Source organism: Hetaerina americana, unplaced genomic scaffold (assembly GCF_022747635.1).
Source record: "Hetaerina americana unplaced genomic scaffold, ioHetAmer1.1.p SCAF_14, whole genome shotgun sequence".
NCBI lineage: Eukaryota > Metazoa > Arthropoda > Insecta > Odonata > Calopterygidae > Hetaerina > Hetaerina americana.
The window spans coordinates 6,868,280-6,894,420 of NW_027286514.1; the positions used below are offsets into that span (position 1 = coordinate 6,868,280).

At 37.8% G+C, this 26,141-nt stretch overlaps 1 protein-coding gene across 1 annotated transcript in view; it reads left to right on the forward strand.

Moving 5' to 3' along the window:
- The window catches only part of LOC139686314 (uncharacterized), a 257,577-nt gene that overhangs the window by 151,610 nt on the left and 79,826 nt on the right, over nucleotides 1-26,141 (forward strand). The window contains exons 3-4 of the mRNA XM_071583470.1: nucleotides 2,684-2,819; nucleotides 3,532-3,665. Coding sequence (XP_071439571.1) covers nucleotides 2,684-2,819; nucleotides 3,532-3,665 — 270 coding nt within the window. The remainder of the gene's footprint in view (nucleotides 1-2,683; nucleotides 2,820-3,531; nucleotides 3,666-26,141) is intronic.

Genomic DNA, 26,141 nt, shown 5'->3' on the forward strand with positions numbered 1-26,141 from the left:
TAAATGAACTACTTAGTGGGTCAAAGGAGATTTTAATTCTGCATTCCATTAACGAGAAATTGGAGTTTACTCTAACCCACTTCATTTTTGGAAAGCCTATTTTTAATCCTGCAAATATTTGCTTCCGCTCTACTTTTAAATGCTGCAAAACACCGTATCAATTCCACGAAAAAATCAAAACTGGAGTCAGCCGTTTTTAAAAAAGTTTAATCCATCATATAATACAGTCATCATGAGCACGGCACAGCGAACAAAATTGACACGTCAAAATGAAAACTTCCCACGAGTGCCTTTCATAAAATGTAAGAGGGGAGACGTATACAGGTTAAGCTGCGAGCGGTGGAGATAGAATGTAAAAAAATAGAAGAATTAATCTGAAATCTCCTCATTTTGGGAAGGCTGAGGATAAGGCAAGGTGGGAAGCTGGGAATATTCTTTTGAGCACTGCGGCGCGAGTTTATTAAGAAATAGGCTTTGTGCAGAGGACGTAGGGCGGGAAAACGCGGAACGGGATTTGGGGCGATGAGGAAGGAATAGGTTTGGAGGCTGTCGTAAGGCTAAAAAGGAGGAAGAGAGGCGTTAAAGCGTGCCGCGCAGGAAAGAAGTGGGAGCGAGGGATGGGAGCGAGGGGTGGGAGAGTGTAGAAGGGGTGGGTGGGGAGGAGGAAGAGGGAGACGGCGGGGAAAGGAAGAACCAAAGAGCCTCATTAACTTTTTAACGAGGTGGCGAAAGAAGTGTCGCAGAGTTTCGCCGGAATTAAGGCGCGCTCGCTCTCGCCTCCCAACCCTCCGGATCCCTATAACCCCCCCTCCCTATCCCCCACGCCCATCAGGCGCCCTCCACAGGCGCGGGGCCAAACCGCTACGCGTGTGGGGAGCCAATGGGTTATTCGCTCTAACGACGCAATGATTCGATTTTTCCCAGGTTTCTCTTTTTTTCCTCCCTGCGCTTTCTCCTCCTCTGCCACCCCCGACACCGTCGCAAAAGTGATTTCCATCCATCTCTGAGAAATCCCATCCAAAAAAGGAGCAGGAAAATGAGGAGGATAGTAGATAGGAATTGATTGAGTATGACACACACACACACACACATATATAAATATATATATATATATAAATATATATATATATATATATATATATATATATATATACATATATATATACATATGTATATACATACATATAGTGGGTCGCGGTAGTCCAGTGGGTAGACTGGTAGAGTGGGTAGAGGTTGGATTGCTGACCGGAGGGTCCCGGGTTCGATTCCCAGGTAAGGCGCTCTGGGCCTCCACCCTAAAGTGATTTTTCGGGTACCAGGTCTTCCTGGGAAACCAGGAAAAGGAACTGGCCACCCTACCCTGATGTGTGAATTTTCACACGCCGTATAGGGAGGGCTAAGTACTGAGTGGTCTCTGCCATCACCTACTAAACCGACCTTCGGGTTGATTACTGTGTTTATGGTTTATGTTTTTTATATATACATATGTATATATGTATTTATTATATAAATACATGCACACGCATACACACAAACACGCATACATAGATACATAAATGTTTTTCGTGGGCGAAGGGGAGATGAAGTGAAAATTTCAGCAACTTAATGGTTCTCCGAAAATATTTCCCTTGCAAGGAGATTATTTTCCCCTCGAAAAGCAATCCCTAAAAAGAGAGTACCACAATGCTTACTCGCTTCATTTTAAATTTATGGTTTCTGTGCAAATAATATTTACGACTTGCAAGCATTATTATGCATTTGGGTCTTTGTCAGTTTAACACGTAATCTATCGAATATTGTTGTTTTCAAATGACGGGAACCCATAGGAATCAATTGTGAAAATCACGAATATGGCAGAAATCAATTTTCTTCCCTTATATACTGCCAAAAGTTTGGAAAATTCTCCAATAAAAAAAACAAAATTTTGGAAACTAATTTGAAAAATAATGAACCATATTCACAAGATAATTCTGCATAAATGAGACTATCTCTATCTAAAAGCTATTAGTTTTATGGCCAGTTACGTTTTTATAAATCATCATCAGCAATTAATATTTTCTCGTTCATACTTATTGAGTTATACAACTTAAATAAATCCCTCGCAATGCATGAAAATAGGTTTGAGTTTTTTAAGGAAAATTTCTGATCGAACGCTCAACACCTCTGTCTATAAACAAACATTATATTATTGATATGTCTTCGATAGGAATATCTTTCAATAAAATTCCTATTTTTCTAAATATTAAATTTTTATTTCATCATGTCGACAGCGTTTAGGGGATATGAAATTCTTACAGTCAGAAAAATACTCTTCGAACATGTCATTTAAAATTTACGTTCCATAATATTTAATGTACAATAACATTAAATACGTTTATGTTTCACAAAATGATTCATCTTCAAACAAGTATCATGCCAAAGAATGAATGCATAAATTTCAACACAATAATTAGGGTATTCAATTTATTGAAAAATATTTGTGTGTGCATTTGTTGTTCAATTAACATTCAAAATTCATTCCGCAATATAATTAAATGTTGGATATAGCTGTCTACATTGAATTTATGAGATTTTGAAATCTTGCTTTGTGTTTTGTCAGAGGTTATTTTATGTTTTACAGTCTTGGACTTTAACGAGTGCGATGCTTAAATTACAAATACGTTTTCTTTCACAATTTTCGCAGGAATCGGAGTCTGATCTATCCAGCGTGACCCTTAGAGATCTCACTTTTGAAAGCAGTGGCTCATACCGATGCGAAGTTTCCACGGAAGCACCAGACTTTAAGACCGTGCTTGAGAGCAAATATATGGCCGTTTGGGGTAAGTATAACGTTAACTGCTGGCTGAATTGACCCGTTTTAATTATTTTGTCAACTGTTGACATAAACAAATAGGCGACATACAAAAATCATCAATATATCTCTTAAAGGTTATATGACTATTAATCGTGTTTTAGAGGTATTAGAATAATAATATATATATATAAATTGTTAACCTTATCATGTAATTTTTTAAAGGTAAAAAACACACTGCAAATTAGGAGATAATTAATTTCACAGCATACGCTGGTAGTCTTTAGTAACAAATACTTTAAGAAATCAATGCAATCACATATAATTATTGAATAATATTCACGCAAAACTTTAAAAAATAGATGAAATTTAAACTTTGACAACTATCAATGAAAAAACAAGGATACATTTTAAACACTATTGATAAAAATATTCACAAACATTGGTAAACATTTTGAGAACATAAATAGAGTTAAATTGCAAAGAATTTTAAGAATGAATAGTTCTCAAATGTTGGTTTTTTCGCAAAAAGGAGAATAATTTTCAAAACATTATCTTTGACATAAACCAAATTCAGGCTAGTCACCACGCTAATTAGAAATCCTACCTCGCCTGATAATTCATTCTTTCAACCCATCGAAATTCGTTCGCATGGGAGAAGTGTGTCGGTGTTCGCGTTAAAAAATGAAACAAGCCTTAGTTGCACTTTTTGGGTTAACGCTCCTCTCCTTTTCCCACAGCTCCACCGAGAGCTGATCCTGCAGTCGAGGGCCTGAGGCCTTCATACTCAGTCGGTGACCTCGTCGCCGGCAACTGCACCTCCGCCAGCTCCTTTCCACCGGCAGCTCTTGCTTGGTATCTCAACGGAAGGCGGGTGAGTGAGTGGAGTCATTCATCTTATGCCGGAGCAGAGAATATGCAAATTGCAGTTAGGTCTGAGGGCGTGCGGCGGACTACATTAGATGTCGAAATAAAAACTCCTCCCTCTTCTTCACAAGGCTGAATATTACTCACTCAACCTATTGCGTGGAATTTTATCGCAGGAGGTGTGTAAGGCAGATAGTTAAAACTTTTGGGTCGAATATGTTTATTCAGAATGGTGATAAATGGAAGCCGTAAATGAACCTGATGTTGTGTGGATAGAAGCATCTCCTTCACAGAATTAGGAGTTGTCATGGCATCATTAGTTTTCTTCGAAAACAAAGACACAGAGTCATTGAGACTGCTAAAGTGGGGTGCCGTGCACACTTTGAAGAGGGAGTAAAAAGAGAAGCATAATTTTGCTAGAAAACCCTCTTCTCCAGACCTATTGAATAATGAGTCTTTACGTGGTGTTTATGTTTTTCACAGACTCAACCATTATGACTTCATAAGAAACCGTAAAAGGCGGATCCAAATTAAAACCTTAAAAGAAAAGCTTTCAAACTTGGGTCAAAGAATATTGGGGTAAGCTGATGTAAACACGTAGGAATATTCTCCGTACCTTAAGCAAAAATGAAAATTACAGTATTTTAGATTTTAATGAGTGATATGATATTTAACTCAATAACATTTTTTTAAGTATATAGTGCAGGAACGTCACCTTTTTTTAGTACTGAAATTTATGATAACGAAGACGTGATCTCTCAGAATGCTCATTTTGGAATCATGGTAGGACATGCGCTTAAATACAATTATACAATTTTTTAAAGAAATTTATGTAATTATTTATCCTAATGAATTCGCATTTTCTTAGTAAATGGGACATTTTGGCCCAAAGAAACGTGAAATTCGGTTGGAAAATTCTTGAAAATTCCGTTGTCATAATTTATTGTACCTCTAAGTGTCTCTATTCTACTCTATTGACTATAAATCTAAATATGTCCCAATTCTACCCTTTCCCATTCAGAAATCAAATTGGGGCATTTTATTGTCTTCGGAAAACATATGTACGGCTGTAGACAATGCGCACCCTGCCCTAAACGCAAACTTCCCCCAAAAATGAATAAAGGGTACATCGAAAGGAATCTCGCTTCAATTTAAACTCGGACGTCAATTACGCCGCGTCTGACTATAAAGGAAACTTTCTTAAGAGAACTACAGACGATATTTACTTGCCCTCCTGGCGTTCACGTGGAGAGATCATTGAGAAACGCTGAGCAGAAAAGAATTGTTCTTTGATTCTCATGAAACACGCCAAGAAAGGGGGTATTCCAGATTACCATTTTCTATTCTGTTATTCCTAGGACAGCAGTTTGCTTTAAGAAAAAGGCCAATTAAAAGTAAGAGAAAAAATGTAATTTTTCCCTCAAGACGTGATTCTCATGCTGAGAAAGGAATTCGATGGAAAAGTCATTACGAAGAGATAGCGCATTCCGTCGCCTTAACCTTGTGAAACATTAATGCCTCATTACATCGCTTCTATGTAGTATCTGCAATGCTCCCTCTGAACTTATTTCGCAAGTACGAATGCCTCACAGGAAACATAATCAAGGTTATATACGAGTGTTGTCTGAAAAGTTTCCGATCTCAATATGAAGATGAAAACACTCCACAACAAAAGTTAGGGAATATTCAAGGGTATTGGTCGAAAGGTATCCACCAAATTTTCAACCATTTTGGACACTCAAATTTTGTTTAGCAATCGTTTGAGGGAGTTATTGAGAGGGTTTTTTTTTAAAATGGAAAGAATTTTGCATCGAGTTGTCATAAAATATATCCTTTTGGGTGGCAATATGTACACCAACGCAGGTAAAAGAAGAAAATGAGAGGGACTCTGCAGCATCATCTACGTCCGTGAAAAGATGAATGTAAATGTGGCCGCAGTAGCTTTACTGATGATGATTGTTCGGGAAGGTCAAAAGCTGCGACAGTAGGTAGAACCGAAAACATTTACTAAATGGAACTGAACGACCGTCAACATAGGATTAGGGAGATACTTAGAGCCTATAGGCATATTGAGCGAACATATTTATCATGTACTGACAAAGGACAGTCAAAACAGTGGACTGCAATATGTAAAACTGCTCGAAAAAAAACGAAGACGGTTCCATCGTCCAGGAAATGATGGCGAATGTTTTATGAGACTGTTTTGTTTTAATAAAATAACGGGAGAGTATAACAAAACATTACTTGACAATTTGAAGGCATACTTTGCAAAAAATGACCGAATTTGAAAAAGCAGAAAGTGTTTCATGAAGTTTTCTCGGGTCTTTCACCGGGTCAGGGGTTCCATGTTGGCCGACGTTTCGATTCCCGACTCGTGCATCGAAACGTCGGCCAATATGGAACCCCTGACCCGGTGGAAGACCCGAGAAAACTTTATGAAATAAATACGCCGGGAAAGCACCAAATCTTACTTCAAGCAGAAAGTGTGTTCCCATCAAGACAACGTACCTGCTCACAATTCGGTGGTCGCCATGGCTAACATTCGCGGATTGCACTTCGAATTGGTATACCACACAACTGAGCATTCACCAGATCTGCCCCGACGCTATTTTTTCTTATTTCCTAACCTTAAAGTTTTACTTGTAGGAGAGAGATTTTCATCGAACGAGGAGTTTACACTGTAGCATTTCTAAATGCCTACTTTGCGGAGAAAGACGTCAACTGCTACTTTGAAGGGTTAAAAAAGAGAATCGCAGTAAAAAGTGGATTGACTTAAAGGAGAATATAATAAAAAATAACATTGAATTTAAAAAATATCTCGTTTATTTGTTTAGTCGGAAAGGTTTCAGACTACCCTCATATGGGATCAATCTTTACTCACCGTGCTCTTAAAAAAAGATATTAATCGATCATTGGGACTTCAAATACTATTTTATAATATAATATATAATATTATATGTTATAAATACGAATTACGCGTAATTAACAAGCAAATGACGAAATGTTTTATCTTTAATACCTAATGGCTAAAATATTGATGCTAATGTTCACAAATATTGAAATAATTTAAACATTTGGGCAAAATTAATATCATAACTACAGTTGCTACAACTACAAGCAAAAGATAGTACAAAATACTAAAAGATGCATATTGTAAAAAGTGGGTTACGCATAAATCTAAGGTATTTTGTAATTTCTTAAAGCAAGGAGTCAGAATTTCGCATTCATTAAATCTTTATTTGGCTATTAGTTAATGCTACTGTGAACTTATGAATCGTCAAAATGAAGTTAATACGTCGATTAATGTAATTAAGAGATTGCAACGATTTGTAAGTAGTTATTAACTTTTCTTGTAAAAACCATATTGGAACTATCAACAACTATGTAACAACGACTCATAATTCAGTCTTAAGAAGGGCGATTTTACATAATTACCTATCTTAAATAGACGGATAACAATTCAGTAAACTAAGACAGTCTTTGAACATTCCCAAAATTTCTTGCGCAGCATATAACACTGCACGTGAACTACCTCTTCTTTACTCCAAAATTTTCCTTCTCTTTTTCATCCACTCTACCTGCCTTATTGCTGGCCAGAATGCCCATTCTCTTTTTTCTTCTTCCCAGCTTACCTAAAGTTCTTCTTCTATAGCTGCTTAAGAAGCATCCTACTGCCCCTAAATACATCCTTCACCAACTTTCACCTACTCACAGTGTTTCCAAGTACTTCCAATTTTTATTATACCACATGTAGGGTACAATATTATCCTTCCAGACATTGAGGGAATATATGTATATATATGTGTGTATATATATATATATATATATATATATATATATATATACATACATATACATATATATACACACTATATATATATATATATATATATATATATATATTTTTAGAAATTTTTCAGACCACCCTCGTATGTCGGGTCCCCTAGGCATTGCTCGAAAGCACTTACGCTTACCGCCCTATCCTCAGTATCACGCTCTATGCATAATATCAAAATAAATTAATGTAATTTTCATTATTTGAATCATCCAAGGATTTATGGTATAAAACGTAAATGTGTTGTTTCCTTGAAAGAAAGTACTCATTATGACGTTTCGCAATCAATGACTTTCAACACGGTGATTATTTTAACGCTGGTAAAACACATGAGGGATAAAAATTTTAATATTTGTTATAGTAAATATCGTGCTTTGGGAATTATTATCCATTGTAACGTCATTCTCACAAGATAATATTAAAATGCACACACGCGGTGCACTGTTGAATTCAACCAGGGTATTCCTTTTTATCGCGCACAATCCTGCATGCACATAGATGCTTCTTATGGAAAATATGTCGGTTAAAACGATCGTAGAGTAAATTATCGCTACAGGCTTAACTAAGTAATCTTATATCCCAGACTCAAAAAGTGTTTACTGCTCAGTGTACTAACACTTCCCTAAATATATAATTAAATAAAATCCTTCAAAGAACTTAACTTAATCAACAGATAGACGTATGATGTGGTATTCAAAAAATTGAAAAGAAAACTACTGCCCGTTCTCTGCCATGAGTTATCTTAACGTCTATGAAGCTAAACCAAAATAAAAAAATGCCGACCCTCGGCTATGAAAAATTATAAGAAACGGTAATATACGTCAAGACAGATCTGATCGCATTTTTGCGTGCATCACATCACGAAATAACTGCGATGAAAAAATATTTCCTCCCTATTCTCTTAATATATTTAAATAATTCACATCAATATATAGGAAGTAGGACATTTATTAATCATCCCTTCTCGGATAGTAATATTGAAGTAAATGTAGTCTAGTGATATTAAATAGAAATTTTTACGAATAAAGAGGTAGGAAATTCAAGATGAATAAGTGAAGGGTGACATAAACAATAGCGCCTAACAAAGTTCTACGCTTCACTTGGACCGAAGTGAGAAACTCCCGCTGAAAAGAAAATCCTCAGGAACCAACGCTTACCACCCCATTCCAAAGTGACAGATCTAAAAATCCTCCTCTCCTTGCCTCCATACCCTCGTAATCGTACGATAGCTAATCCGCACACGCCCTTCTTGTGCGTTAATTACTGCTAAAGAAAGACAAAAATGGGAGAAAAGAGAAGACGTTACCTTTAAAAGAATACCTAATGCTCGCATGCATGCGTCGTATTTATTTTCCCTTCCGAAGGTGGGAAGGAGAGCTGCGATTGCCCCACAGAGAGAGAGAGAGAGGGAGAACAAGGGAAGATCGTTAGGCGTGCAAGGAAAGAAGTACGACTCAGAGGCATTTTCCTCTCGAATACGACGCCTGCTATCCTTATTCCTAAACCCTACTCCACGGCCCTCCTCCTTCTCGAAACATCTCCCCGCATCCCTTCTTTCCGCGACCCTTTAACACTGAGCCGACCTCTTTTTTTCACTCCTACTCCCTTCCTCCCGTACGGGGAAAAACCCTTCCACCCACAACTCTCCCCTCCCCCATTCCTCCGTCCCCTCACCCAGTCTCCTAGGTTCCCTACCGCTCCCTTCATTCTTTTCACCTCTTACACCCTCCACTTCCACCTTCTTTGCCCTCTTCCTTCCTCCCAGGCCTCTTCCTTCCTTCCCTACCCCCCGGCCGCCTCACGGCAATCTCCCACGGGGGCCATCGAAGCGTTAACTCTCCTCTTCCTCCCTCCATCCCTCACCCTCTCCACCACCCCCTTCCCGCTCCACATCCACTTCTTCCCCTATCCCCTCTACCCCATCATCCTCCTCTCTCACTTTCCTTCCCTTGTCCCCTGGATTGCGTCGCTTTCCATTCACTGACGCCTTAAAAGCCATTTCATCCCGTTTTCCTCCTCCTATTCCCTCCTCAACCGACCCCTCTCTCGCCCCCCATACCCTTTTTCTTCTACCCAGAAACCCCCAGCCCACCTCCTCCTTTTATCCTATTCTACCATAAATACTCACACTACCGATATATATTCCTGGTCCTCTTCCGCCGTTTCTCATGCCTACCTCTTTGCCTCCATCTAATTCTCAGCCTACTCGTTTAATCTAAGATGTTTTTATTTTTAATGTGAATAAGTCATAAGGGGAAACGTTCTTTGAAACATTCCTAAAATTCAAAATACTCTTTCGGTGCCTGTTTTACAGGGCAGTAGTATTACTTACGCTTGAACCTTTACGCTTTTCACTATCTTTGCAGCCCTTTGACATTATGCATCATCTTTACATAGGGTCGCAGGAATGTCGTTGCGTGCAAGTGGCATGCTTTATATATATATAAGAGGGACATACAATTTTTCAAAGTTCAATTTTAAAAGAATATATTGTAAAAAAATATTTTTATCTAATTTCCTCTAGGAAGAAGGAAAATGCTTAGTGGCTGAAGGACATATCCGAACACCATCTACTCAGAATAAATGAAAAAAATATCAATGCATGCCTCTTTTGCCCTCACCTTAATTATCATAAAGAATTTGTTCTCTTTAAATAGAGTGATTAAAAAGGAAGACCTTACATTCATGGTTACACCTTTGCAAAGGTATACTCTTAGATATTAAAGACAAAAGTTTCACTAGTAATATATTTTTGTATGAACTATTCGCACATTGAAGATATCCTTATATGTGCAGAAAATGTTTTTAAAGGCATTCAAGGAATATCCATATTATTAACAAGCATTGAGATATATCCCAATATTATTTTAATTTTATGTCCTTTTGGATCGTTTTTCAAATTATATCCAAGAGAATGACGAAAGTTTTATTGAGTCGAAATCACGATTTTCTTAATTTTATCAAGCTTTACAAAATAATAGAAAAAAATTGAATTGCAATTATAATTTGTGCTCTGCAATTAATGAAGAAAAGGAATTAATATGAAATGTTTTACTTAAAACTAGATGTTTTTGATTCTCATGGGAAAAGCTTAAGGTTCAGCTTCTCACTGCATTGCATATCCCATTCATCACGTACTTCGCCATCAAACCCACAAATCCTCGGAGTAATTTATAACTATATCCACGAATCATTTGTTTGTATTCATTCCACTGATATCATAATATAACATGCCAGGTTACACAATATTTCTATGACGTGTAAAGTAAAGGATTAGAGAGTGACAAATGAAATCCAACTATTTTATATTAGGAAAAATTGATGATTGGTAAATATTATCCCAAAACATATAATGTGGAAAAAAGAAGGAAGTGATCTACTTATGGTTCAACTACGGACGCTGTCATTGTGAAATATTTATGGGCAAACGCAACGTGCCTGTAAAAAAATGAGTACCACTCGCGATTCGCTTGGGACTTTTTAAGATTCTCTTTTTAACTTTTTCCTCCAAATACCCCTCTTCCGTGACCCAGTCCCCTATTTATCTTTCTCTAACTATTTTCTTATTTCATATACGCTATTCCTTGGCCCCCATTCCACTTATTTCTCTCGCCAGGGGAGTGGTTCAGTGGCGTGGTTAAAAGTGTAAGCCTCCCTTCCACGGAGGCGTGGATTCACATCTTTCGACCGTTCCGAGACTTGATTTTTTTTAAATTATTTTTTCGTAAGAAAGAAAAATGTGAAAGGAGTTTGGGTGGAAGCGGCAGAGGGCGGGAATAGGGGTGGGGTGAGTTGGAGGCGGGCAGGTCTAGGGGCCGAGAGGCCAAAAATTTCACTGAACAAATCTTTCATCAGCGCATACAAAGAGTTCCCTGAAAAGCACTTAAGGGGCAAGGGGGTGGGATGGGAAGGATGAGTTTGGAGTGCAGTGAACGTCAAAAGACCATTCGACGAAGTGGAGGAGACGGACGAAATTAACTATAAGGGTCTTAAGGCGAGGAAACACCGTTAACTCTTCCTCCGCGTAGTCCCAAGAGAACTCCCGGTAAGAGGGCGCCATGGAGATCGGATCCCGATTCGAGAGAAGCACGTAAGGGTCGGACTGAGTGCGTTTGTTTAATTTTATCGAAGGGTAAGTTTTTTCCTTCGACTATTTCGATCCCTCGTGGAGAGAAATTTATTTCCCCCGAAAATGTTTAAGGAATACAGGGCTCATAAAACACATGAGGCGTTTTACGCTGTCGATTCCCGAAATGGACCAACAAATTAGATCACAGACGACAGTGGTACTTTTACAAAACAATGGATTTGAACCAAGTTACACCGAACGTGCTACGTAATCAGAAAATATTAATTTAATTAAAAATTATAGGTACCCTTAATCATTCCGAGGCTCATGCTTTTTCATGAGTTAATAGATACCATTAACTTAAATTCTAATTAACAGATTTTATAATTCACTTTCATGCCACTCACGGAAATCTTAATTTATTTTGAACTTATTTTATAATAGTTTGACCAGGACTATCAATTTAATATTTTCACCATAATGATCCGCTTGTTTTGAAAACACAATCCGCCGTCACCATACTTTGAGAGTCGTGTTTACAAGGTAAAAAACATATTTTGAAATAAAATAACCTATTTTTCCTATCGCTCTACTGCGTCTACCAAAAAGGGTGGAAATCACATTTAAAGATAGTCTCTAAGAATTTCAAAATATTCGAGTATAAATTATTTGAAATCACGTCTCAGGATTTCCGCATAATCGAATGCATCTATAACGCCAGCAGGATCCTTGGTATTTTAAAGCGAATCGTATCTAATAACTTCTTTTTAACGATATTTATCATAGGCAAAAAGAGTAATCATGATAATTTTTTAATAAATGGGCTCCCCATTGCCGAACGCAAGAGCACTACGAAAATTCTTTGAAAAAAAATAAAGCTTTACCGACACTTTGGCTGCTTATGCCTCAAAATAGAGAGTTTTATTTTTAAATCAACAATAAATTCACTGTCGAGACAGTTTTAATAGATTCAACTTTAATTGCCACATACCGGCAATCCAACTGATCCTTCAATTTGGAATTAATTTCGATTAAGTCCGTCCACTAATTTTCTCACGATAATTGCATACTCGTGGAAGCCAGAGGCGGAATATATCCGACGGCAGAAAAGGATTCCCTCAATGAGACTGGTAAGTTGTACGATTCCTTTTCGCTTCATATCCCAAATCGAGTTTCTTTAAGATTTTAAATATCTGGTTACATTTATATAACTGATTAGAATCTTATTCAAATCATTAACGGCTTTTATCAGGCAGCAAGGTTACAGGAAAGAATTTTGCGACTTTAGAGGTACCTATAAAATTTAGAAAGTTACACATACGCGTTAGTTCTACCATTACAAACGAACACTAAGTACGCAGGAATTACTTTCCCGTCGGGCAGTGAGTTATGACGTATATTAATCCTGCCATGAATTAATTCTTTCGGTATACTCGGAATACTGTAACTCGGGATAAATTTATTTCAATTACCAGTGGCCAAAATTTCGTTAGAAAACACTACGATTCATATGAATTTCAATAAATCTAGCGGTTATCCTCTGAACCATTTCAAATTCTTAAATAAAAAAAAACATGGATCCTCTATACTTGGCGTGAGTTCCATATGCGAACTTACTAAGTAAACAACATCTCTATTTTATCCCTATCCCTGGAATATTTTTCTAAATGCGATTAGTTAATATTGGAGTTGATGGAGTAACCGTATGAGGATGTGCAAAGAACTACGGTACTAATGAATTCGAGATTAATATTGGAGAGATCGATTGTAAAAACGACATATTAAAGATCTCAATTTTCCCAAAAACGATAGGTTATCAGTACAACTGCTTAATATCGCGATAGAAGAATAAAATTATTTTATTATGTTTATTATTTTATCTTACCTTCATTCTTCCTTTTGTTATTAGAAGCGTGTCCTGCATGCGTATATAAGTATTTAGCACGAGGGTACCAAGGTGAATGTAACTGCAGCTAACATCACCTACATTATTTGAAATATTATGCATATTCATTGGTAACTGAAATATTTTGTTAACATTAAAATTGATATTGCATTCCTCATGTGGAGTCGCTCTCTGCCACTCACCCTGGTGGTGGTTTGTTGGGTACCATGAGAAAGTAGGTACATAAGTTATTCACTTTAATCACCATTCTTTTTTTCACTAACGGTAACATTAAATGTCCTATTCACTAATATTGGCTGCAAGATTTACTATGCCATATTTAGAGAAATTAAAATAAACTTATAGACAAAGACATTTGCCAAAGTCCTATGAACGAAAACATAGGACTCTGCTTTGTATGGTGACATATTTTAGGAAGAGATGTATAGTTTTATAACGTTCATTTTACGTAGAAGGATGTTAGGATCAATAAATGTGGAATGAAAAGAAAGATGAATGCAGTTGGAATAATAAATATACTTAGATTTTAAGCCGCGACTGGATTTATTTTCAAAAAGCCCTGTGAGGGCATTATTATTTTTTTAGGAGTGTTTGCACGAGAGCAATTATCGCTAACCTCTGCCCTAGTACTTGGGTTTCAGCCCACGGAAATTTGGGCTTCCTGCCACGATGAATAATCCAAATCAACACGCCAGCATTCGGAAATCGTCCCGTATTAGCCCCGGCCAGGACTTGTTTGCCCTTCGCGTATCCATTCACATCTCTCTTTCCTTTCTGCATCCTTTATTTCATCCATTATTTATCTTTCTCTCCCACTCTCTTCTTCCTCCCCCTCACAGTTTGCGCCCTTTATTATCCTCCGACCTCTTCGTAGTTTTATCATTCATTTCCCCCCAGCCTTCACTTCCGCGCTACTCTCAGGCATCTATCCTAGCCTTACACCGTTGCCACCAACTGTAACTCTCTCATACCAACTCTTGCGTTTAATGCGATATCTGTTGACCATCCCCCCATTACTACATTGACGCATGCAATATTTCTCATATTCCGCTCTCTCATACTTTTTCTTACCCTAATCTACCAGTACATTCTTTAAACATAATAGTGGTTAAGAAATTATTAACTCTTATTTATGTATGTGTGTTTCATTTTTCAACTTTTATATATTCTCCATCTTCTTAGACTCCTAATTTACAAACTCTATCATTAGTGTTCCAAATTGTGTTAAGGGTAAATATTATTCCTAAAACTCTTTCTTCTTCCTTTTATAGGCCCTTAGATGCTTTAATTTAGACCATTTTTCACCTCAATAGTCATGCTATTTGAAGCTACCAAGCATCTTGGATTCAGCTCTCAAGAGGTTTAAAAGGCTCGCAGCTTTCACGACCTTTTATCAAGATGCGTCAAATAATACGTTGAAGTTCTTGGGGAGAGAAAGCAGAAGGCAATGTCAAAATTAGGACGTTAATGGAAGGGAATTTAAGTGGACGACGTTTATATCCCTACTTTCACTCTATTCTGAGAACGGAAATGATAAATATCATTCGCAACGTTTCTGTTATATTTAGGAAGTTTTATTCCACGTATTACCACGTATTCTTACTTGAAAACATGTGTTTCTACTAAAAATGGGATTTACTAATATTAATTCATATATTTTAAATTATATCTGAAGTTAGGTTAATTTTTCGTTAACTGAGCTTATATCAAGTTCATTTTTCCTAACACATTTTTGAATGAGTGGTAAACCTACCTTTTTCTTAAAAAGTTGTAGTCTTTTTTACTAAGCACTTCCGACGGAAAAGATTTTTCCGAATTGGTTGATAATTGCTCAAGAAGGGTTTAACGGAGTATTCATTTTTTTAATACAACTCTCTGCGAACAAGCAGCGTACGTCACGTAAAATCAGTTTATTCATGGCTTCACACTGAAATCACGCTGATAACTTTCCGGGACTTAGAATCACAACAAGGATGAACTACCTCAACCGAAACGTATTTCCTTGAAACAGCATTGAGTAGGGTTTTTCAAAACATTAAACATTATAAATTTGGTGATAAGATTTCACCAGCCTTTATAAAGAGGAGCAGAATACTGAATCGGATCCAGGGGTTACAGTCGAAAACCTTGGCATTAAAAATGTCGTAAATCTTCCCAGTTCATTCGAGCTGTAGGCAAGAGTTGACAAATTTGCCTGATCCTGATTTTTTATATTTTCTAACTGCATTCCACCTTTACTCTGCGTCGTAGAAATGCTATCGGCGGTATATATCTCCCTCCATCTCTCTTCTCTTCACTTTTTTACGACGAAAGCAAATTCGCTTTAATAGGCATGACAACCCAAGGCTGCGGCGATAGAGTTCCTTTTGTTATCTTTTTTTAATGTAACGACCGAAGCAATGATCTTAAGCCTTGTTATTCAAATTTTATGTCCCTCGCCGTTATCCGTGAAGTACCTCCCTCACTACTTTGATACGTACTGGCAACCACTGAATGACTGAAACAAAATAGGGGCGGTAAATTAAATAATTCAAAATATATCAGATTTAAGTGATTTTTGTTGGCCTTATAAAAACTAGTCAACTTGAAGAAAAACTTAGAGGAAAAGACACCTCTATTACGTGTGAGCACTCTTAATACTTTCGTATCCAAAGCATTTGGTAATATGCTGAATACCAACATCTCTGAGTGTTTGATCAAAATACTAACCTATTTTTAAAATACGCACCTAAATAAAAGGCTAACAATATGAAACTGCTATTTAAATTACCGGAAGACAGATTCTGCGAATAAAAATTATTCTTTTTGGAACTAATTATTGGTGAGAAATATAAAGAGAGTATTATGATAGCTAGCTCTCATGCCGTTGCAAGCTACGTTTCTCAAATAGGTCATCTAATACTGAAGAGCCAATGGAAACAACAGATGCGTTTTATAAAAACTCAGAAAAAATTAAAAGGTATTATATTTAAATTAAAGTTAGTAGACAAAATATAAAGACAAGAAATATCAGGGGGATATTATTCCGCTACAGTAAACGTGGATGTCATAAATTGCAGGCAGGGAAAATAAAATTGGCGAAATGTTTTCAAAGATTTAGATATACTGATAAGTACATTTTCCGGAAATTCCACATAGCTTAAAAATGAAAACATTAGGGAATTATCATGATGTAGGAAAACTAGGCCAAAGTAAAAAACTCTTGGAATCGGGAATTAGGACTACACTCAATGAAATACGGCATAACTTATAAAAATTACGGATTCAGGTATGATGTGGTGGAACTGTTTCATAATAACACAAAAGAAAACTACTGCGATTTTCCACTAAATATTATTTAGTGGAAAATCACGGTAGTTTTTATCCCTGTAAGTTTGACATAAATTATGAAAATATGAAATAAAGAATGAATTAGGCATCAGCAACCGGACAGAAATATGTTACGAATCGAAAGTCTACATAATTTTCACAGCTCTTTTGGAATGAAAGCGGAAAGCTCGAACTAAATACACCTAGAAGGGACCTGGACCCTTTTCTTGCAACTAAAATTCAATTCACAAGCACTTTTATCGATACAATTAGAGATGTATAGCAACAGTCGCTATGCATTTTAATCTATGTATAACACATACTGTTGAATCCACATATATTGTGTTACAATATTACTCGTAAAAAAACAAAAAAAATGCAAATAATCATACCACCATAACTTTTCAAGCATAAAAATGGAAAGGTTAACACCAGAACCATAAAAATTGGCAAAATATTCCTTAAATTTATTACCAAGTAGTCAAAAATTCCACTGAATATAATTGCCATGGTTGAGTCACCGTCTCTCATGGTTCTTGTTAAGGTAGGTTTTGGATGGACACAGCTATTAGCTAAATATTTTGTGCTTCCTAACAAAATATAAAATCCAGTAACCTACTCTACATCAGGTCCCTCTTCACCTCTGAGTACTTTCTTCCTCCCTTCATACAATCAAACATCCCTATCCTATTCCTTCCCTTTCCTCGTTTGCCTAACATTCTCCCCTCTATCACAGTCTTCAACATCCCACTGCCGGTCAATACCCTCTTCTTCCACTTTTCCTGCCTCCATAAGATTTCTCCCAACAAACGCCTTTCCTCGCCCACCATACCAAGTACTTCCTCATTTGTTTTCTTCTCTGTCTATTTCACCTTTTCCAGTCTTCTCCAAACCCACATTTCAAAAGCCTATATATATATATATATATATATATATATATATATATATATATATATATATATATATATATATATATATATAATATATACCTTACTAGACGCTCCGTATAAAACTGTGAGTACGGGAAAGTTTTGATGGAGCAAACTTTTCATCAATGCAACCAAGTTGGGAAATTGAGCAAACCCAAAACAAGGTGACAGCGTCTGTTAATACACATCGTATGAACGACAGTTTAAGATTAAATTAGAATTAATAAAAATAAAATGCAATCAATTAAATTGGAAATTTAAGTTGAATACATTTGTCATTTTTTATTAGATTCTTCACCTAAAACACAAATATTTTACCATCTTGTTTACACATTCTTAGGTGAAGCAGGTTTCCTCGAATGGCAGGGATTTCGTAATACGTAAGCTATAAAACTCGAGAGTATGTATCACTAGAGTGGAGTGCTTGTGAATAATGGTAGAAAACGAGAACTGGCACAAACTAAAATATTGAAAAGGATAAATTTTCAATTATAAATTTTATCAATACAATCGGAAAGAAAGAGGTCAGGATAACTTTCTTCGAATGTAACAACTACGAGTATATTGTTTTAGATTAGGAACCAAGTAATCAGTTGAGATTAGGTAGTAGAGAAGCAGAATGAAATTGTCCGATGGGGATTTTTAGTTCTTATTTTGATCGTTTTTATCCCCTGGCCGAGTTTATTTTAGGATATTTCTTAGAAGAGCCTAGTTGCGCACCGCATAGCACCAATCGTGAATCCATCATTGGCGACATAGGGTAGCTTGAACTTGTGGTACTCATGTTCAATTATAATTCGGTTAAAAAAGTATCACTCATCCAATTTCTAATTTATTAAAAATTATTTATGCTATGGTAAATATGACACTTGATTAAATTTGTTAAACATTACGCTGAGTTTTATATCTTATGCAAAGCATCGGATGAAGTATCGAAGGTTGCACTTCACATTTTTAGGAATGCCCTACACAGAGGTACTTGGCAATTTTATAACCGGTTATTTCTGTAGCTATTGCCATCGATAAGCTATTATAAGCAAGACAAGATCATTGTTTCGGTTAGTAAATTAAAAAAAAGTGACAAAAGTTTAACTTCATATAATGCCTTAATAGATAAAAAATCATAGTTTTTCTACGAGATGTTTATTCAAAATCAGCCTTTTAATAAAGTACACAACTTGCTTCATTATAACTTTACTTCGGGCTTTACATGCTAATATTTTTATTTTTTGAGTTGCTGATGGACACAGTCCGTTAGAATGTAAGAAGTATAGCGTTCTTATTTCACCCTCCTTAATTTAGTTTCTCCTGGCTGTCCCGGCTTTCGTCACGCACGTAGGGATAAAAATCACGCTGAGCACAATTTATTAAGATGAGAACGTCCCACACGGCAGTGTTACCCTTCGCGTCACCTTCTCTCCCTTTCTTTCTCTCTCTCTCTCTCTCTGCCACTTCCCCTCTCAACACCTTTCCCGCTGCCGTCCAACCTCCTCGAGCATTCCATGTTTACTTTTTGCCTTTCGATTCTCCTCCACCTTTTCTGTCCCACGACCACCTCATCTTCCTCCTTTCCTCCGCTTTATTTTCATTCTCTTCGGTATATTTCCAACCATCCCATCCCCACCCACTCCGTCCTCTCTATCCCTCCACGGATTTTTTTCCTCCCCCACTGCGATCCCCTACGCGACCCAGTCTCTTTCTTATGGAGCCACTTTCTCGGATTTGATCCCATGGTGATCGTATTCCATTTTATTTATTCCCTCCTCTCCACACTCACTCTCCATCGTTCCAAACTCCGCCCGCTCTCCTCTCCCACCCGTGTTCCCCCCCGGACACGCGCGCTCCATCCCCTTCCCTACCATCCCCAAGAATCTTGGCCCAATCCTTCCCTCTTCCCCTCCCTTCGTCCCCTCAGCCAAGCAGCCTAAGCGCCGCACGCATATAAAGGGAAGACTCTGGACTATTCAATTCGAAGCCGACGAGTGGTGGGCTTGGTTTCCGGGAGTCAGTCTATTTACTTTTCAAACTTTTAAAGAAATATAGGTATGCGGTGTATATACATAGAATACATTCATGCCTACATATAGTATGTACACGAAGGTGAGTGTTTGTGTGTGTATATATATATATATATATATATATATATATATATATATATGTAAAAAGACAGATTTAGATTTTTAGAATATAGAAACACAAAGAAAGGACACTCACAATTTGTTATTTGACGTTTCGAGAGCACGGCTGTCGTCTTCAGAATCAAAATCTGTGTTTTTACATATTTGTGCGTCGCCGAAGAGCGTTCCATTTCGAAGATATTATATATATATATATATATATATATATATATATATATATATATATATATATATATATATATATATATATATATATACACATATACCCGTATAGAAATATACAAATACTTCTTCAACAATCAAAATTCATAACAGGAAGAAAAGAAGTAATTTTAGAAAAATGAAAAACATTTAATTTACTAGTCGGAATAAAATTAAACATTGCAAAGATATAAGGTAAATTTTTAGGTGCTGGTGGTATTATATTTTTATAGTTTGGTATATTTTAAGGTGTTCGTTGGTAGTTTGTGCACTTGCATGTGTGTGTGGGCCGTAAGGCTTTTTTGCATGAATGTATACCATGCCTTGTTTGTGGAATATATCTATATGTGGCTTTTGCATGTGGTTTTCTTTAAATTACGGATGTTGCCCTAACACTCCCCGCCACACACCCTTGCGGCGGCTTGCGGAGTTTTAGGTTGATGTGTGTGTATATATATATATATAGTTATATATATATATATATATATATATATATATATATATATATATATATATTAGTTTATTAGTTGTGTGTGTGGGTATATGTGTGTGTGTGTATTTTTTTTTTTAAGGTAATCTACCGGTTAAGGTAGGTTTTCCGATGGACACAACTACCAAACAAATATTTTGTGACTACTAACAAAACACAACCCTAAATTCTACTCTACACCAGGTCCCTCTTCATCTCTGAGTACTTTCTTTCGCCCTTCATCCCGTCCAACATCCCTATCCTGTTCCTTCCCTTTCCTCTTTTGCCCAACATTCTACCCTCTATCACAGTCTTCAACATCCCACTGCCGGTCAACACCCCCTTCATCCACTTTTCCTGCCTCCATAGGATTGCTCCCAACAAACCCCTCTCTTCGCCCACCATACCAAGTACTTCCTCATTTGTTTTCTTCTCTGTCCATTTCACCTTCTCCATTCTTCTCCACACCCACATTTCAAAAGCCTCCAGTCTACGTCTATCCTCCTGCTTCAATGACCACGTTTCCGCGCCGTACATAGCTACGCTCCATATCAAAGTTTTTACGAGTCTTTTCTTAACATCCTTACTCAAAGTCCCCGTCATCAACTCCCTCCTCCTCGTGAAAGCCTCTTTGCCTAGCGCAATTCTTCTCCTTACGTCCCTACTACTTTGACCGTGTTGGTCCAAAACACTACCGAGATACGTAAACTGTTCTACCTGCTCTAGTTTTTGCCCTCCTATTTTAATGTTAAGCTTGCCCTTTTTCTTTCTAGAAAATCGCATAACCTTTGTTTTATTAATGTTGATTCTCATCCCATACCTGTCGCACTGAATTTCCAATTCACTCAGCAATGCTTGCAGCCCCTTAGCTGACTGACAAACTAAAGCTTGGTCATCAGCAAACCTAACTGATTTTACGAATTCCCCGCCCACTTTCATTCCTACCTCTAGTTCTTCCCATGCCTCTTTGATCATTTCCTCTGCATACAGGTTGAACAGCAACGGTGATAATGGGCAACCCTGCCTTACACCCCTTCCTAACACTGCCCATCCTGACTCCCCGTTTTCCACCTGCACCTGAGCAGTCTGACACATGTACAGGTTGCGGATTAGCCTCCTTTCCCTCCAATCTATTCCTATTTTCTGCAGAATACTCATTAGTTTTTCCCAATTCACTCTATCAAACGCTTTTTCGAAATCTACGAAACAGGCAAATACCTCCTGGTTGTGTTCTATATTCCTCTCGATTAATAATGTCATTACTGCAATGGCATCACGCGTACCTCTCCCCTTCCTAAACCCAAACTGATCATCCCCTAAGTAATCATTTGCCCTACTCTCTATCCGTTTGTTTATGATCCTGAGAACAACTTTAGCTGCGTGGGATATCAAACTAATTGTCCTATAGTCCTCACATGACGTGGCCTTTACCTTTTTCGGAATCGGAACTAAAACTGCTCTCACAAAGTCTTCCGGCCAGATTCCCTCCTCATAAATGCTACGGGTCAGCCCATATAGCCTCTTCCTCCCACATTTTCCTAAGCATTTTAAAAGTTCCACGTGAATGTTATCTACCCCCACGGCCTTATTTAGTTTCATCTCCCTTAATGCCCTTTCTATCTCATTGTCTAGTATGCCTGGACCTAAGCTACTTTCCTCTACGTCATAGTCTTTTTCAATGTCTAACTGTGTTGGTCTGAGTTCTTTACTATACAGTTCTTCTATATACTCCTTCCGTCTCTCTTGGATCTTTCCTGCGTCAACTATTACCTTACCCGCCTTATCTCTAACTATTAGCATAGCTCTTCCTTTCTTACTTCCCGATAACGATTTAACTTTGCTGTACAGCGCACCGATTTCACCCTTCCTCTGGAGACTTTCCATATCCTCGCACTGCGTCTTCCACCATGCGTCTTTTGCCTTATTTGTTGCCCGCCTCAATTTATTGTTCAATTCTTTGTACTTCATTTTGCCTAATTCTGTATTTATATTCTTCCATTTTCGCCGCTCATCCATCTTTGTAATCATCTCATCCGTGATCCATGGTTTCCTAGTCCTTTTAGCGTTAACGGTTCCAATAGTGTCTTTTGCGGCTTTAGACAACCCTTTTTTGATCATTTCCCATTTTTCTTCGATAGTAATAAGCCCTTTACCATCCTCCATGATTTTCTCTACTGCCTGTTTGTATTCCTTCCTTTTCAACCCATTTAATGCTTCTACATTCCATTTTCTAACTCGCCGCCCCTGCCTTATCTTTTTGAAACGTACGCTACATTTCATAACAACTAAATTGTGGTCTGAGTCCGCATCCGCTCCCGGAAAGCAAGCTGTGGGAATTTATCACACTATTCCTAAACCTGTGTCTAACCAGGATATAATCTAGCTGATATCTTCCTGAGTCACCTGGCATTTTCCATGTATACCTGCGTCTTTTGTGGTGTCTAAACCAAGTGTTGGTGATGACTAACCCCTGTCTCCTGCAGAACTCAACTGCTTTCTCCCCGCGGTCATTCCTCGTGCCCAAACCGTAGTCGCCCACCTCATCACCATCTCTTCCTTCGCCTACCGTCGCATTCCAATCCCCCATCACTATCAAATGTTTCCCTGCAGGAACACACGCGATCATGTCCTCTAACTGATCGTATATCTTATCGACCTCTTCTTCCTTATGGTTGCTCGGTGGCATGTATACCTGAATAATAACTAAGTTCGTCGGTTCTGCTTTTATCTCCACTAGTAGTATTCTATCCGTTACCTGCTCTATGTTGACTACGCTTCTTCCTACCTCTTCATTTAATACTATGGCAACCCCTCGTTGGCTCTCGTCCCCACCGCTGTATATTATTCTATACTTATCACTCCAGTAATCCCCGCTATCTTTCCATCTCACCTCGCATAGACCTAAAATATCTATATTTCCCCTTTCCATCTCTCGCTTAACATTCTCCAATTTCCCTGTCCTCATCATTGTCCTAACATTCCACGTTCCTATTCTAACTAATTTTGTCTTCTTCTCCTGCGTCTTCTGTCCTGCTGCTGCTGGTTTTCCCTTGCAAGGGTTCCGTGGGATGACGACCGCGGAAGCCTTGCCTCCCCCGCTGCCGGGCACGACACACGGCCGATTGGGCCGAGCCCCGTGGTTGCCAGGACTCAAATTATCTCTATTGTCCATCATATTTTTCTAGGGAATGATAATTGAGGTGGTTTCCCGTTGCCTTCCTCAATAGTGTTTTTAACGTGACACCATCACTTACTGGCCGCCCCACTGGGGTCAGACGCCATTGCAGCCGCCTCACTGAGGAACAGGCGCTGCGTGGACTACCTTTCGTCTGGCTCCTAACCTTCGACCTATCTGGCATGGGTGACCCTACCAGGAGCAATAATTATTACTCCCGCCAGCACAGCTCTAGGGGTCATCGGAACGCACAAGCCCTTCCACCACGTCAAGGTTGTAGTCCGGGGAGGGTGTGTGTGTGTGTATATATATATATATATATATATATATATATATATATATATATATATATATATATATATATATATACACACACACACATATACACACACACACAACTGGAGCCTTCTTAAATTCTGCAAACTTCCTTCGCCCCTTCCGTCAAGCATACGTACGTACACATATTTACGCACACGCCCGCAAAGAAAAACGTGAACCCGCCAAATAATGAACTCATTTATTCACATGATAGATTTTAGGAAAATGAACACACTTAAAAGAGAAACACAGTATTGGTGGAAAGACGGAAGACAGCAAATCACAAGCATAAAAACGTTTTCTCGACCATACCAAATATGCATATATACATGCATTCACACACATATGCATGTGTAATCAAGTTTTTGTTATGAAATTGCTGATTAAAGCATATGGACACTTAAAAATTTGTAGGAATAATTTTCCTTTTAGTGGTAATCACGCGCGATAGCTTCATCCTGGTCCAAAAAGCATAGCACACGTTAAATCGAAAATACGTTATGAATGCATTTCTTTGATAATGACATGTGTACGAACATGAAACAAGCGAGAACGTTTCGGTAGTATTTCCTTTCCGAGGAGTGAATATGGAATACATGTATGCTGGTGACTTTGAATGCCCTTTTTAGATAATTAGAGCTTGGGCTTTTTTCAGAAATGAAGACCAAGAACCTTATCGCTAAGCAACAAAAATCTTCTTGTTAGGCTATCAAGCATTTTTCTCATGCTGGAAGCGGTAGAGTTCCTGCTTTGCCTTCGGAGGCCCTAAGTTTAAATATCCCCATGAAGTGCATTTCAACTGCTAGCCAAGATTTTTCAAATACTCGCGAAGATATGTAAACCTGTATGTATAAATAAATAAATATATATTCATATAATACAAGATTTGAATTTATCATTAAAATAGCCGTGAATAAAAAGCTTTGTTTCTAATCACAGCCTGAATTGTGACAGCTCGGAAAAATCCAACCCGCGAAGTGCCCATGAATCACGACCACGAGTCAAGATAATGGTTTCAGTTATTACAAAAATGCTCTAGCTAAGTCTTTTTATCTAAATATCCATTCGGTATTTGGTAGACAATAATACATGAGAGGTAACGGTAATATTATAGAAAGATTTTTCATACGTCGTCGATGGAAATTTTAAGTAGTAAAAGCTCATTGCCAGGATGAATCGAATGTGTAGAATGAATTACCCCTGACATCCGTAGTACATCCCAATTATTTAGACCTTCATTTAAACTTGAAAAGTAAAACATTTATTGACTCCCGAAACTACTTAACGATTAATCAGCATATTCAAAGTGATATGCAAATACCTGACGTTCGATATCACCTGATATGTCTGGCTATGAGATTTGTCTCAAGGTGCTACTAAAAAACATATCGCGTTGGCATTATTACAACCCTCTTTGCAGGGATTCTATTATTTGCTTGAAGCAAATTAAAAGCTTTAGAATAATTTTTATTTTAAATATTGACTCTAATCACACCCAGTCGATTCATTCCTTCCACGAGTAATCATCCCAGCACTCATTATTTCGATTCAGCCAAGAAACTTAATACACTTGATGATCTATCAAAATTAGGCCGCTTCTACGATAAAATGCTCGGTCACTGGCATCAAGTGTAGTTAAACTCAGCCATAATCCTAACTTTTCAGGGTTTCCCGAAATGGTTTCTTGATCTCATAACGCAAAGCTACGTATTTACATTTAACAAAATAGCCGTCTCTAGACTTTAAAATACTGCTGCAGCTACATGAGCAAAGCGCAAAATGCAAGGGCTTAAACTTTTATCCGTGAAAGTTTTCCATTCTTCTCTTTCCCCGAGCATGAAACAAAAAATACCTAATTCTTAATGCAGTGCTTTCCTCCTAACAACGCCCAAGGTAGGCACCATCTCTCCTTTTCGTATTAACCTTAATCGCTAAAATCTCACTTAAGCGCGGAGAGGGTACGCTTCATTTTATTCCGAACTTCCAGTCCCTTCTTCCGTCTCCCCACTCGCGAAGAAATCAGCTAATTTGTGAGTCACTGAAGAAAATCTGGTCCACCGCCTCACCTCCATTCCCCCCTTGAGAAATGCAATTATTCGCCATTTCATTTGCTTCCAGAGAACTAACCCACCAC